Source organism: Schistocerca gregaria, chromosome X (assembly GCF_023897955.1).
Source record: "Schistocerca gregaria isolate iqSchGreg1 chromosome X, iqSchGreg1.2, whole genome shotgun sequence".
NCBI classification, from domain to species: domain Eukaryota; kingdom Metazoa; phylum Arthropoda; class Insecta; order Orthoptera; family Acrididae; genus Schistocerca; species Schistocerca gregaria.
In genome coordinates this window covers 777,553,528-777,568,780 of record NC_064931.1, presented here as the reverse complement: position 1 = coordinate 777,568,780, position 15,253 = coordinate 777,553,528, and the positions used below count along the sequence as shown (strand labels likewise).

Genomic DNA, 15,253 nt, shown 5'->3' with positions numbered 1-15,253 from the left:
GGTCATAGATCTTCTGTTAACAAGCTCAAGTCAATCTTGGTTACTTGGCTGTCTACATTTGTTATCAGAGATAACCATTTTAACACTCATCAATCTGTCCTGTGTGCCAGTTCTGCTGCAGACAAAAGCAAATATGGATTTGGTAACAATCCTAGTCAAAATATGGTAAAATATAGCATGTCTTGTTGAAGAATATTTTAAAATTCAAGCAGTTAATTAACAATTGCAAGTGTAAAAGCAATACATCTAAAATCAAGTTACATGTGCTTATATCTGAAGTGTGAACCTAGAGCTAAATGAAGTTACAGAATCTTAGTATCTTGAACAAAGCAAATATGAGAGTTACATAATGAATATTAATTGCATCCAGGGGAAAAATTCAGCTGCAGAAACCATGAAATTACAGTAGACAAGACACGTCAAGTTGCCAACTCCAGCATGTCAGGCCAGAATGCCGGCCAAACATGCTGGAGTTGGAGTGCATGGTGTGTGTGTGTGTGTGTGTGTGTGTGTGTGTGTGTGTGTGTTTGTGTTTGTTGGCTGCAGTTGAAAGCTTTGTGTGTGTATCTTTTAATCGTGTGCCTGTAACTTAATGTTTCTTCTTTATGATAAGTAGCAATCAATCTTTTCCTACATTATTTATATTCCTACCTGGAGTTTCCATTGCTGATTAAAATTACAGTAAAACAGAAACTCTGGCTAGTACTTACCTTAAGGAGGCAAAATGCTGAGAACTTGCTGGATGAAATACTTCTTTAAAGTAGAGACTTACTGTACCTAGATTCCAGAACTTTTATCTTCCTTCTTCAGGAATACGAGATGGTTTTAAGTTGGAAAAGATTTGAAAGAAGACAAAACAGATAATTAAAGACACTGATCACTTTTACTATTAATATAGTTTACTACTCACTCTCTGTACATGTTCATCATCACTATCGGACTGAGGTGGCGGCGGGGGGTGGTGGCTTTTCCTTTGGTGGTTCTGCTGCTGTTACAGGACCAAGTGGAAATGTGAGACCAGCCACAATTTCAATTTCACTTGAAAGATTTAGTGGTGGAATCTGGTAGGAAAAAAACTGATATTTAACTCTTCAGACATTAAGTTCTTGAGAGAGAGAGAGAGAGAGAAGAAACAAAGCAGCAAACACATGCAGGCATCCCCCAACAACCCCCCCCCCCCCCCCCACACACACACACACACACACACACACACACACACACACACACACACACACACACACACACACACACAGATATAGTGAGAACTTTTTGTTCGAGTATCAAAACCCTTTCAATACTCCTTTTTATTTGAAGATATTTCTGTCTTTGAAGAAGCCTGTATTTGTTTAATAGTGATAGGTGGATACAAAAGATGATTCTGAAGTTTTCAAATCTTCATGACCTTTCTCCCTCAATTACACACAAATGGAAACAGAAGAATGAAGAAAATTAGGCAGACACTACAAGTGTGGAAATGCTGGGTTAGAGAATGGGACAAGGTGCCACCCAAAAAGGGCGAGAGGGTTGAGTATGGGATAGTCTTCTGTCCCACACCACTGCTACTGCCAGATAGCCCACCCTTTCATCTCTTATGGCATGTCAACGTAGCCTATATCCACATGAGACCGGGCAAGATAATGGCATTACCCCACTTGGACAGCCAATGAGTGGGGTCCTGTGTTATTGCAAGCTGCAACAGTCAACTGCATGGATTCAGGGCATTAACATGTGTCACTTAACAGTTTACAGCCCATTGAGTCAGCGGCAGTTCTTCACTGGGAGGCAGGAACCAAGAGTCAGAGTTTGTCGAGAGAGATTCTAGAATTCGAGCTTAGCAATAGTCTGAAGACAGCAGCTACCAGTCTGGATTAAGCCACCTACAGTGAACAGTCCACAAGGACAGGAACTGCCACATTTCTTGGAGTAGTGTTGTTGATAACAGACTTTGTCTCTGGACAGGTGTACCTCTGGAAGTGACTTATGTTATGGAACTTAGTAATCAGCCCGAGCATATTCACGTATGTGAATAACCTGGTATGGTTTACATGTATGCTGCAATAAATAAGTGTTCTATTTCATTTACTAATTAAACTGTGTAGCGGTGTTCCAGTACATTATCATGATTCAGGTGACTGACACAGTCAGTTTCATATCAGACTGCTATACATTAGATAGAATGAATGCCAGAACAGGTCCGGTGTGTGACCGAGCGAGGTGGCGCAGTGGTTAGCACACTGGACTCGCATTCAGGAGAACGACGGTTCAATCCCATCTCCAGCCATCCTGATTTAGGTTTTCCGTGATTTCCCTAAATCATTTCAGGCAAATGTCGGGATGGTTCCTTTGAAAGGGCACGGCCGATTTCCTTCCCAATCCTTCCCTAACCCGAGCTTGCGCTCCATCTCTAATGACCTAGTTGTCGACAGGACGTTAAACACTAACCACCACCACCACCACCACCACCACCACAGGTCAGGTGTGTGTGTGTGGGGGGGGGGGGGGGGGGTGGGGGGGGGGGTTGTGTAACTAGGAGGAAAAGAATCATTATGCTAGTTTATTATTTTGGATAATTAACATGTTTTAAAGTTGCATTATTTGATTTATAAAACCAACAGCACCACATCATATATTAGTACTGTACACACATTTGTGGAAGGCAACACATTTAAGCTGTTTTTCAAATTTTATACGAATATTCAATATTCCTGCCACATCAAATTTGAATAAAAACTCAAGCTCTCAATGGCAACAGTTTTCATCTTCATAAAGAACAACCAATCTTAGCATCCCAGGCAGAGAAGGCAAATGACACGATTTTTCAGCTGCCCAAGAAGATAAGAGTGTAGCTGAACTTCATTAAGGACAGTCTTACCTTAAGACCCCTGGAATTTACACCTCTCCTCAGCATCAGAACAACTATACTGATCAATCCAGTTTCCATCCACTGCAGAATGTCAAATACATTAAAATCACTGATTTACAAAAATTAGTGATATCTGACCACATTCTTAGTCACATAAATGACCATAAAATTATATTTAATTTAACAAAATGTGGTTCCGAACACCATAGTACTGGGACACTGTCCACAAAAGAAGTCTTAACCAGGACAGCATCCAAAAAATTAGTGGTGCATGGAAACAGGTTCTCAATACTGAGAGGCCACAGAGGAATTCTGTGAGTTGCTTAAATTCCAGTAGGTGCCACTAGCATCATGGACACTGACATGATCTCTGGCAGAAAACAACAGTTGTTCTTCACGAAGATGGAGGTTAGCATACAAAGCTTAAGTTTTTATTCTAATATTGTAGGTCACAAACTTAGAATATTTTACAGGAGGAGGTCAATGCAAAAAACACTGGTCCCAATTATTTTGATTTACTGGCTGTCTATCTCGACAGTATCCTCCTCTTTACCAGCAAGTACACAATGTGTCTTTCATAGTAAAATAACTAGAATCAAATGAACTGTAATAAAATAAATAGGGAGTCTCAACATGGCAATATGTTGCATATTCAGAAGGAAAGGGGAGCTACAATCATGGGTACAGTAATTTTTGATTCTGTGATTCAATAATAATCAGAGTGATTCAGGTGTTCTATGAACATGTTGAGAAACAGTACAATTTCATTAAAATATACTAATATATTTCCTGCACCTGCTCAAATATCAAAAGAAGTTAACAACAGGCTATACACAACATTTGCTACAAATATTTTATTTACATTGCCATTAACACACTGAAGGTCTTTCATATTTCTCTGCAAGCCATCCACTTTTTTTGATTGGTTATTTATGCCAAATAACAATCTGACAAGCATAAAGTGTTCACTCACCTGATGTATTATTTGAGATGTATCTGTAATAGGAGATTCTATAATTTCTTCTGTGGAACTGGCAAAAGACTCAGACTTTTTTTCAGGAGATTCTGACAGCCTTAAATTTTTTAAGTCTTTGGTAACTATTTCTGTTGTAAGAAAACTTTTGACAGGTTCTTCTTGCAAATCTGGTTGCTTCTGAGTTGGATGATCTTCATACACAACATTACTCAGTTCATTAAAAGATGCTACACATACTCTATCATTGAGCATAGTTTCAGCTACTTTATCATTTCTTTGCAAGCCAGAAGTGAGGAATTTCTGGTTTTCATGACTGGGATCATCTTTCTGTCCTTCAGCATAACCACAAGCAGGATCCCTCATTTCCTCCTGTGGAAGATTACATGAAAAATAACGAGTAATGTTGATTGTTCCATCACTACAAACATCACATTCTACAACAGAAGAGTACATGTTGCAGGAGCAACTGAGATACTGACAGCAGGCAAGGTAGATCCTTATCATGTTATCACATATTTAAACACAAGAATTTTATCTAATCTCTGATAGTGTAGCTATCTCTGCACAGTAACCAAATAAGCTGCAGTTTTTGCACAGACAAACATGTGTATTTGGTTAATCAGTACAAAAAATTAGTATACAATCTGAGGTTCAAATGCCACAAATTTGTGAAAAATTTGTTTCATTTATCATTTATTTGTTGCTGGATGCTAGTCACTTATAGTGATATCATAGACTTACATTGAGAGAAGATAAGAATATCCTCACCAGCTTAGAAATCAGTCTCAACTGAATTAGAAACACTTCCTCTCTTACTTTGTGGTTAATTTTTAATTCCAACAGATTTTCTTTTTTTTTTTTTTTTTATACGTACACACACATACAGAAACTAATGTAGTGAGTATTTTTAAGCAAGGTATTACAATTTGCAGTAATAGTTAGCACACAAACATCATGCAAAGGCATAGGCACCATTAAGCTTATGAAAAGTTGCATTCCCCCAATGATCCAGTCATGCTATGAGAGAGAGAGAGAGAGAGAGAGAGAGAGAGAGAGAGAGAGAGAGAGAGAGAGAGATATGGGAGGGGGGGGGGGGGGGGAGATGATGATGATGGGCAAATAAACAAGATGTTACATGGATTCAATAGATAAAAATTCTGATAAAATTAACTCTTAGATAGAAAATAATCAGTCCCCCCCCCCCCATCTCCACCTTTTATAGTATATCAGGTCTGTTCTTCATTAACTTAAGATTTTTTTGTAGAGACTTTCTGCCAATGACAACTAAAGAGAAAATTATCTTTTAGGATTAAAAGTCTGCATGGCAAAGTCTCCACAGCATGAATATACTTTTATTCTCCAACCATGTTTGATTTTTATTCCAGTGGTAGTTTCTCTCATATTTACTATACAGCAGTTGTGTCTGAAGTTGGAAAGTCATTTTTAACACTAAATGGGTTTTACCAACCAGACAAGCATTTAATTTAACCTCACCAGCACCTACCATAGCATATTAGTTTAGCATTATTTTACCATGGCTGCTCTATCCAACTCATTCCCCATGTCACATTTATTTGTACCTTCGTTGCTCTGTTATGTCGGATTAAATAAGTGGGCAAAGATGACTGTCGCTTTGTCTCCCTGATTAAATCAAATCAAGATTAGAATGAAGAAGCAATGGTACATTTAGATGGACGGATGGATGGCTGGATGGATGGACAAGGAAATTCACCATGTCCTTAGCAAAAATTTGTCATAAGAGATTTTGAAAAATGTGAAACCCTAAATTAGAACTATAAGACATGAATTTGAACCACTACTCTCCCAAAAGTGATTCCAGTGTTTCAACCACTGTGCCATCTCACTAAGTCATTCTAACCCAGCCAGAACTCTGTCCTTTAAGCCAAAACACAACTATTGTATATTTTCTATGTTTTATCAACCTTTCATGTTACAATAATTTTATTAAGAAATCATTTTCAGTTTCAAACACCACCTGCTCATACTCATTTGGTTTATAGAGTTTATACAATGTTTTGTGCTACTGGTGCACTTTGTGGTAAACAGCAGGATAGCCCATTAATGTGGAGACCATGGAGCAAACTTTATGTAACTTTGGATCACCTGAACTATTAAAACTGGCCAAAACTTGCATTAAAGCTATTCTCGAGTGGTGTTCGTAGTTAAATTGACCACAGGTATATAACATTTCACATATTACATTTAAACATTATCAAAAAGTGACCATCTATATGGGAAGTAATTTAAACATAATAAAACCATATGAAAAGGAGAAATTTTCCATAAAAATGTGACCAGTATTTCAGTATAGTCAGAGCTCCACCAGCCCAGTTACTGATATTTATTTTTATCTCATCTATTCTCCCTTTGGCTTGTCTGTTCTGTTTTGTTCCGTTTTGCAAAAACAACTAGAGTCACACATGCCCATGTCAAAACTATAGAACACGAAGACAGAGAGGAGCTAAAAAACAACTATATGTCAATTCCAACTGACGTAAGGGAAGACAGCTATTAACAGGGACATGGACTAATGACTACAAAAGACACCATACAGAAATGGAGGTCCAAAGCTAAAAATTAAATGGCCTTCACCATACTGCTTTGATGGATTAAAGTAAAATACAGTCGACACCCTGCAAGTCATTTGGTAAAACGGCTGATAACTCAGACGCCACACCCAAGCAACAGTTAAAAAATGGGCATTCCATCAGGAAGTGGCAGACAGTTAAAACTTGGGCACAATGGCTACAAAGTGGTGGGGGGGAGTGCCACTTATAAAGTGACGATGGCTAAGAAGACTGTGCCCAATATGCAACCTAATTAAAATGACCTCCTCCTGGCGGGAGGGCCGAGAAGAGGTCGTCCAAACTGCTGGGAGAAGCTTAATACTCCAGAGCTTATTCCCATGACAGGAGGACCAATGGCGATACCGAAGGGACACCGTCTCTTGACAGACGGCAAAATAGATATCACTGGAGGGCATACGGGAATTAGTGAGCAGAAGGACAAGGACTGCAGCCTTGGCAAAAGTGTCCACAGCCTCATTTCCTGGCAGACCGACACGACTACGAACCCACAGTGGCTCGACCAAGAGTGTGCCAGTGACAGTTTTCCTGGATCCACTGCACTAAGGGATGGGTGATGTACAGTGCACACAGACTTTGAAAGCCACTGAGAAAGTGAGCAGAGGACAAAATTGAAAAGTCTACATCACCAGATCTACTCCGTGGCCTGATGCAGGGTGAGGAGCTCCACTGTAAATACTGAGCAGTGTGATGGAAGCCGATATCTAAGCCAATGATGAAGGCACACCCAACACCACAATCAGTCAGAGCCATCAGTATACACAAAGATACTACTACGAAGTTCCACGTGAAGGTTGTGAAACTGAAGGTGATAGACTGAGGCTGGAGTAGCGTCCTTAGGAAGACAATGAAGGCCAAGGTTAACATGGGGCCCTTCACGAAGCCAAACTGGTGAAGGGTTCAAACCCACCAGAAAAGTTATAGGTAGTGTGAAGTTAAAGCCGCTCGAGAAAGTGCCGAAAGTGGACCCCAGGAGGGATGTGCCCCATACTGCCGATCAAATGAATCATCAAAGAAGGAGGCATGTGATGGGTGGCCACTCATGGTAGACAAACAGCATGAATACCTGCTGAGGAGGAAGTCATAACAATATGACAGTGGTAGTTCAGCAGCATCAGCAAACAGACACTAAACCGGGCTAGTGTAAGAGGCACCAGAGGCCAAATGGATGCCACGATGGTGGAGAGAGTTGAGATGGAGTAAGAGGGACAGATTTGCAGATGCATAAACATAGCACCCATAGTCTAGATGGAACAGACAAGGGACTAGTACAAACAGAGGAGGGTGGTTCGATCTGCACCCCAGGAAGTACCATTGAGGACACAGAGGGTCCACATACAGCAGGCTGCCATTAAGTCACATGGGAGGACTAAGAGGAGGAGGAGGATATTGGTGTTTAACGTCCCGTCGACAACGAGGTCATTAGAGACGGAGCACAAGCTCGAATTAGGGAAGGATGCGGAAGGAAGTCAGCCGTGCCCTTTCAAAGGAACCATCCCGGCATTTGCCTGGAGTGATCTAGGGAAATCACGGAAAACCTAAATCAGGATGGCCGGACACGGGATTGAACCGTCGTCCTCCCGAATGAGAGTCCGGTGTGCTAACCACTGCGCCACCTCGCTCAGTGAGGACTAAGAGTTTCCTATTGACCATGAGCCTCAAAAACTTCATAGTTTTAATGAATGGAACAGGCCCAAGGTGTAAAAATGGTGGGAGAAATTTCTGCAGTGCCAGAAATTCATACAGATGGTTTTGTCTGTGGAAAGACGAAATCCACTGTCAATGCTCCAGGAGTAAAAACAATCAAGACATCACTGAAGACGACACTCAGTGAGACATGTTTGTGGAGAATTGCAATAGATAGCAAAATTGTCAATAAAAAGGGAGGCGAAGATGCCCAGCTGGAGAAACACCATTATAGGGTTAATGGTGATAGCAAAGGGGACGATGTTCAGGACACAACCCTGAGGCACACCACTTCGCTAGATAAAGGTGTCCAACAAGGCAGAACCCACACACATCTTGAAAAATCAGCCTTTTAAGAATTCCTGAAACAAATAGGGCAGGCAGCTAGAGAAGCCCAACATGTAAAAAGAGGATACCAGTTCTCCAGCAAGTGTTGTAGGCCTTCTCCAAATTGAAAAACAGGACTGAAGTCTGGGATTTCTGCAGAAAGCGATTCATAACATGGGTGGATGAAGTACCAAGATGATCACATGCAGAATGCCGCACTCAAAATCCACACTGAGCAGTCATTAGTAAATTGCGAGAGTTGATCCACCATACCAGGTAGGGATGAATCGTACTTTCCATAAACTTGCAAACACAGCTGGTGAGAGAGAGAGAGAGAGAGAGAGAGAGAGAGAGAGAGAGAGAGAGAGAGAGAGAGAGAGAGAGAGAGAGAGAGATGGGGTGGTAGCTAGAAGGAAGGTTTTTGTCTTTACTGGGCTCAAGTATGGGTATGACAGTCACTTCATGCCAACATCCAGAAATGTGCCCTCTGCCCAGATGCTTAATAGCAGAAAGTGCTTGCCCATAAAAGAAGAGTGCTGCAACATCTGCATGTGGACAGCATCTGGCCCTGGGGTGGAGGACTGGGATGAACAGAGCATGACCTAGCTGCCTCATACCAAGGCGGCATTGTAGCACTCACAATTTTGAGAAGAGAAACATATCACCTGAGCTCCCTATGCTTATTTCCGGTAGGTAGGGTGATAGTGGGAACAGCTCAAAATTTCCTCAAAATGGTGGCCCAAGGTGTTTGAGATAGCAATAGGATCCACACTGTAAGGCCAGAAGTTGGCAAATTCATCTTGGTTCCAGAGAGCCGCCAGAGGATGGCCCACATGACAGAGGAAGGGGTGGAATTGTCAGAAGAATAGTGAATGAAATCTAGCTAGCTTTTTTGCTATACCAGACAACATGAAGACACTTTGCATGCATCTGTTTATAATGAATGCAGTTTGCCATCGTAGGGGGGACCGTGAAAAACCTCTCCGCGCATGAACTGCGTCATGGCATGCCTCAGTCCACCAAGGGACTGAGACACAGTATCGTAAAGAGAAAGTGCGAGGAATGGAATGTTCTGCAGTAGTAAGGGTAATGTTTGTGGTGTTTTCCACCTGGTCATCACAACCAGGGAAATCTTGTTCTTCGAAGGTCACCAGGGAGGAGTAAAGCTGTCAGTCAGCCTTAGTAAACTGCCATTTGTGTGTCCACACATGTGGGGTAGGAGTCAGCAAATGGATAGCAGATGGGAAATGGTCACTCATGTAGGTGTGTCAGAAAGAATGGACCTCTTAAGACGATGGGCAAGCTGGGCAGTGCAGAAGGATAGGTCCAAGTGGGAATACGTGTGTGAGGAGTCAGAAAGGAATGTGAGTGCTCCAGTGTTAAGGCAGAATAGGTTAAGTTGGTTAAGAAGGTCAGCCAGGAGGGGATGATGTGCATTAAAGTCACTGCGTAGCAGAAATTTGGGAGATAACTGAGCAATAAGCTAAAGGAAGTCTCCCCTGGTGACATCGAATGACGGAGGGATATAAATGGTACAGAGGGAAAAAGTCAGGTGAGGAAGGAAAAGGTGAACTGCAACAGCTTGAAGATGCGTAGTCAGGAAGATGGGTTGACTATGAACATCATCCCATATGAGCAGCATGACATCCCCATGAGATGGAATGCTCACCTCAGGGGGAAGGTCAAGACCGAAGGTCAGGAATGTTCTATTGTAAAAGAGTCATGATGAGGAAGAAATGAAGGGGTGTCAACTTGGCAGCTGTGAAGTGACAGCCTGTGGAGATTCACTGGTACAGGGCACAGAAACAGGAGGATCCTGCTCTATTGGGTCCACAGATACATTGACTTGCTTGTGCTGTCGGTCTGTGGAGTCCAACACAGAAAAACTGTTTGTGGTGCGCACCGGTGACATGGAGGCCGGCCAGGCTAAGGTATCACGTGGCAATACTGTCGAAGAGGATCTTAGAATCACTGAAGGAGAACATCATCTAACTTTGTTGGACTTCTTCAAGCCTTTCCGGTTAACAGAGGAAGGCTCAGGTGGTGTTTGACTGGAGGGAAGTAGGAAGTCTTCACAGGAGTACTACTCCTGTCCTTTCTGGCCTACCGGTTGTGTAGCTGGTGGCTTCGCCCCTTGAGGCGAGAGTTTGATGGCTTGTTGTACAGCTGGACAGGGGTGGGGATGATGATGATGATCATGATGATGCTACCTTGACACTGGGTAATTTCACAACCCACAACCTCAGAGCTGAATTTGAGATCACATGTCTGTGTGACGACATCCTTCATGGAGCGAGAAGTAACAAGAACAGAGCTATAAGTGCCAGAAAGGAGAACACAGGATTTGCAACTAGCCAATAACCTGTTAGCGAGTGGGTAAGGCACTTTTTCCTTTACCCTGATCTCCTGGGCAGCCTGTTCATCAAGATACATGGGACAATCCCGAGAGGATATGGCATGGCTGCCATTACAGTTGATATAGTGGGGAGAAGGAGGAGGACAATCACCCTCATGTGCATCCCTACTGCAGGTTACACATTTCGCTGGGTGTCAACAAAACATTCTAAAGTGGTTGGATCGATGGCACTGGTAGCAACGCATCAGGTTCGGAATGTACGGTCAGATTGTGATAACCTCACAGGCTGCTTCGATCTTTGACGGAAGCACCACCCTATCAAAGGTTAGAAAAACAGTGCCAGTGGGCACTAATGAGGAATCTACCTTTTTCATCACACAATGGATAGCAATGACACCCTGATCAGAGAGGTAAGATAGGATTTCAGCCTCAGTCAGGTCGTCAAGCAGCCTAGTGTAAACAACACCGTGGGAAGAATTCAGAATTCTATGGGCCTTGACACAAACAGGATATCGTGGAGATGCAAGGCGGCAAGCAGTAGTTGTGTTTGAGAATCAGTAGTAGTCTCCCAAAGCAAAGTGCAGTCCATACATGAGAGCAGGATTTCACAGGGCCAGCAATGCCATTGACACCTTTCTGAATAATAAATGGATTTACCATTGCAAAGGACTGACTGTCTTCAGTACATGAAACCACAAGGAACCATGGTGCAGCTGGAAGGGTCTTTCGAATTGTTAGCCTCATTCCCATTCCGTTTACATTTCGTAGATGTTGAGTGCTAAGATGATTGGCTCATTGCAAGAAAATCCCCATGACTCCCCACGACTGCCAACATGTCTGATGGTGTGCTCCTTCCAACTGTGGCCCCCTTCACAAGGGAGCACACTCGCCTTAGGTGACTGATCACACCTCAGGTCACACCTCCCAAACACCTGACAGAGGGACCAATCGGCAATTTGGGAAGGTAGCAGCTCAGGCAATTGCCCCTCCCTGGGCCTAGCTCATACCAAAGGGTACATGCCAACCTCACCTATCAACCCGGGGATGGAAATTACTCATTCCCCAGTCACCTGTTATGTGTCAGGCACATGGGCTGGTCATCAGGAGCACACAGTGAGGAAGAAGGAAAAAAAGGAACCTCTGATGCCAAAGTGGAGGAATGGGAGGAGAAGGGAAACAAAGAAAGAAAAGGGAATGTCACACAATGGTGAGACTGTTATGTCAATAATGGCTGACAATGTGGAACATTCCCAATAACACCACCCCAGACATGTTCCCCAGGGGAGGGGAAAAAGAATAGCAAGAGGATAGACATGTAGCATGGAAGAGAAAGGTGCCACAAATGCTGCAGCCCCATGGTGGCCAAGCACAAACCTGCCAAAGACTGGTGAGGCCCCTGGGGGTGGGGGTGGAGGTGGGGAGTCTTCCTTTGGTGCTTAACTTCTTAACGTAAGTATTTCTCCTTTAATATACAATATTGATTGTGGTGGCGCAAATCATACAAGGAGGTGGCAGTAGAAGTCTAAAACAGTCAAATGCCTTTACAAAAATAAATAAATTAATGCAGTGTTATCTTCATTTTTAAACAACATTGGAAGTCATGTAAGTATCAGATTACAGTGCGACAGAAGGTTTTAGACATTTTTCTAGCAAGAAAGTAAGTCTACTGAATAGGATAGAAACAAAGAAATTTTAGTTTGCAGAAGCAAGCATTTCTAACCTTGGATTCTTTAGTGCCGATAGACGAGTCTTTGGTGCTGATACAGGCAGAAAGAGCAGCACTACATTTTCCATCACCATATTCTAATTCTACATCATTAGCTTCAATTTTCTGTACTAGCACCTCATCCTGCTCCTTTCCATCTTGCTCATTTTTCTGTTCTTCCGTTACTCTTGCAACAGCCACCACCGTATTACTACTGTCAGCATCTATAGCATTAGTATCAAGAAGGGAGTTTCTGTCAGAGGATTCTGTCAAATCATTAATTATCTCTTCTTGTTCCACATCATCAGCTTTTCCATGACATTGTTCACCCTTAATTATATTTGGAAGTAGTATATTTTTGTCTGACACAGACATGTTCTCAGAAACATTTTCATCCTCAATACTTTTCAAAGAAATTGTTTTTTGTTCTAAGTTAAATTGTGGTATAGAACTTTGTGTGTGTTCATTATTAAGTTCATCGGATAATGTTTTGTTCACATTTGTATCTCCCTTCTCAGTACAACAAGTATCAGATGATTCTGTTAATTCCACTGGCAAGTGAATGCCTGAACTATCAGACTTCAGTAGGGTTGGGGAAAATTGTTCATGTGTCTGTATTTCCTGATCATTATTTTCTCCATTAGTTACAGGTTGAGCAACCTGTGGCAATACAGCTTTCGTTGATTCCTCAGTTTCATAACTAGGATTTTCTGATGAATTGACCCTAACTTTCATACTGTTTGTCTGTGGATCAAACAATACCATCTCACTTTCCTCACACACTACAGTGGATTTTGCTAGTTGCATACCCCTTTCTTCTTTACCAGTATCTGACAAAAACTCCTCATCTTTGGCAGAGACAGTGGAGGGATTAGAAATTTCTTTACAGCTGTCAACATCTAACTGTAGCTTTTGAGGACAGTTATACCCATCACCCTTCACAACTTGAGTGCATATAGAGTTGTCATGCAATAAAGAATAGTTTCCTGCATCTGTTTGTAAAACAGTGCTGTCAGAATTTTCCATACCACCCAGTGATTGAGAACTTACATCAGTACTCACATGTGACACCACAACTTCCTCTCTTTCACAAGAAGTACAGGTTTCCAATAATATTCTTGATGTATCAGCAGTCACAATTGGCTCTTGTGCACCAGATGGGGCAAAATGTGAAAATGCCTGCTCTTCAGCAACACACTTCACATCATGGTCATCAGAATTACCCGCAGTCTTATCTAACAATAAATTAGAGAAAGTATTTGAAATTTCTGCACTTGGATCTCCATACTCTGCAGCTTCATCTGTCTGACTGATAGAACAAGACACATCTGCTGTGTGAATGCCACTGTCTTCACGATCAGTATCACCACCATTTGAAGAAGAGCCAAGCATTTCTATTGATGATGCTGACAGTGGATAATCTTTGACACTATTACAATGTTCCAAGCCTTCAAAACTTTGAACTCTTTCAAGCAGCTCAGAACCAACATCATCACAATATTTTTTATCCAAACTGTCTAAAGAACGATGAAATTTCCGTCTGCTATGCTTGGTGTTATCTGACTGAATCCAACATTGCTCTGCATCATCTATAGTTCTTCTGTTATCTGAAATATCACCCTCATATCTGTAATAAACTTCATTTTTCGAGTGAGTATCTGCAATTATTTCAAATTTGTTATTTGTGCTTGCATCTGTAGCAGAATTCAGGGACTTCTCTTTCAGAGAATTATCTGAGTTATTACCATTCATATCATATGAATTCAGACCACTTCCACTCTCTTCTAGAAGTTCAGAATCACTTCTGTAGCACTTTTCTCCAAAACTGTCACCATTTTGTTCACGTTTGCCATCGTTGTTAACATTTATGTAAGATTCGGATGGTTGTTTTCTAGAATTTTGCAACTGCAGCTGCCTAGATGTTTTTATTTCTGTTTCAGAACTTTTCTTCCTACTGCTCAGACCAGAAGAATTTATTCCAAGAGATGACAATCTTTCTTTGACTGTTTTAGTATCAATTAATTCTGCTGGTTTGTTCTTTGAGGAATGATCTTTTGAAGTTGAAGATTTTTCAAAGACTTCCCTTCTTTTCAGAATATCTACCTGTGGCAATGATAATTTTCTGGTACTATCAGAAATGCAACCGTTACCTTCAGCACCCAAGCTCTTTTTATCTGTCATAGGAACTTCTGACTTTAATGAATACTTTCTAGGTTTTGGGGCCACAGGAGGTGGCGTTTTTTCTTTCTTTACATCATCATTAAGTCTCTCTTCACTCCTCAAACTGCAGTTTGCTTCCTTCACTGAATGATGTTCATTTCTGGAACTATTCTTTGACTTAACTCTTGTCTCAGCAAAATTAACATAACCCTGAATTGCTTGCTCATATGTGAATTCTTGAGACTCTTGTGAAGTTAATGAAGTATCCTGACCATCATTTGCATTGTTTGATTGGATGGTGGTCCTCTGGGACTCTGCAGCATACTCTTTTCCAGGCTGAAAAACCAAGAAAATACAGAAAAATCTTTAAAAATGCACTAATGAATTGTTTTCTGTAAACAAGTGGACATTTTTTTAGAACATACATCACACATTTATTTACATGCTGACTAACATTACTTTTAGTTCTTATTATTAAATTTTCCTCGGAGACATTTGAGTCAATTTATAGTATTTAACTGTCTGAAAAAGTCTGTCCTTATTGGTTTCTAATGTTTACTAATTCACCTAAACA

At 41.5% G+C, this 15,253-nt stretch overlaps 1 protein-coding gene across 1 annotated transcript in view; it reads right to left on the bottom strand.

Annotated features, from left to right (window-relative positions):
• Positions 1–15,253, bottom strand: part of LOC126299538 (uncharacterized) — a 462,448-nt gene that overhangs the window by 50,458 nt on the left and 396,737 nt on the right. Inside the window, 4 exon segments of the mRNA XM_049991532.1 lie at positions 911–931; positions 933–1,061; positions 3,837–4,208; positions 12,535–15,015. Coding sequence (XP_049847489.1) covers positions 911–931; positions 933–1,061; positions 3,837–4,208; positions 12,535–15,015 — 3,003 coding nt within the window.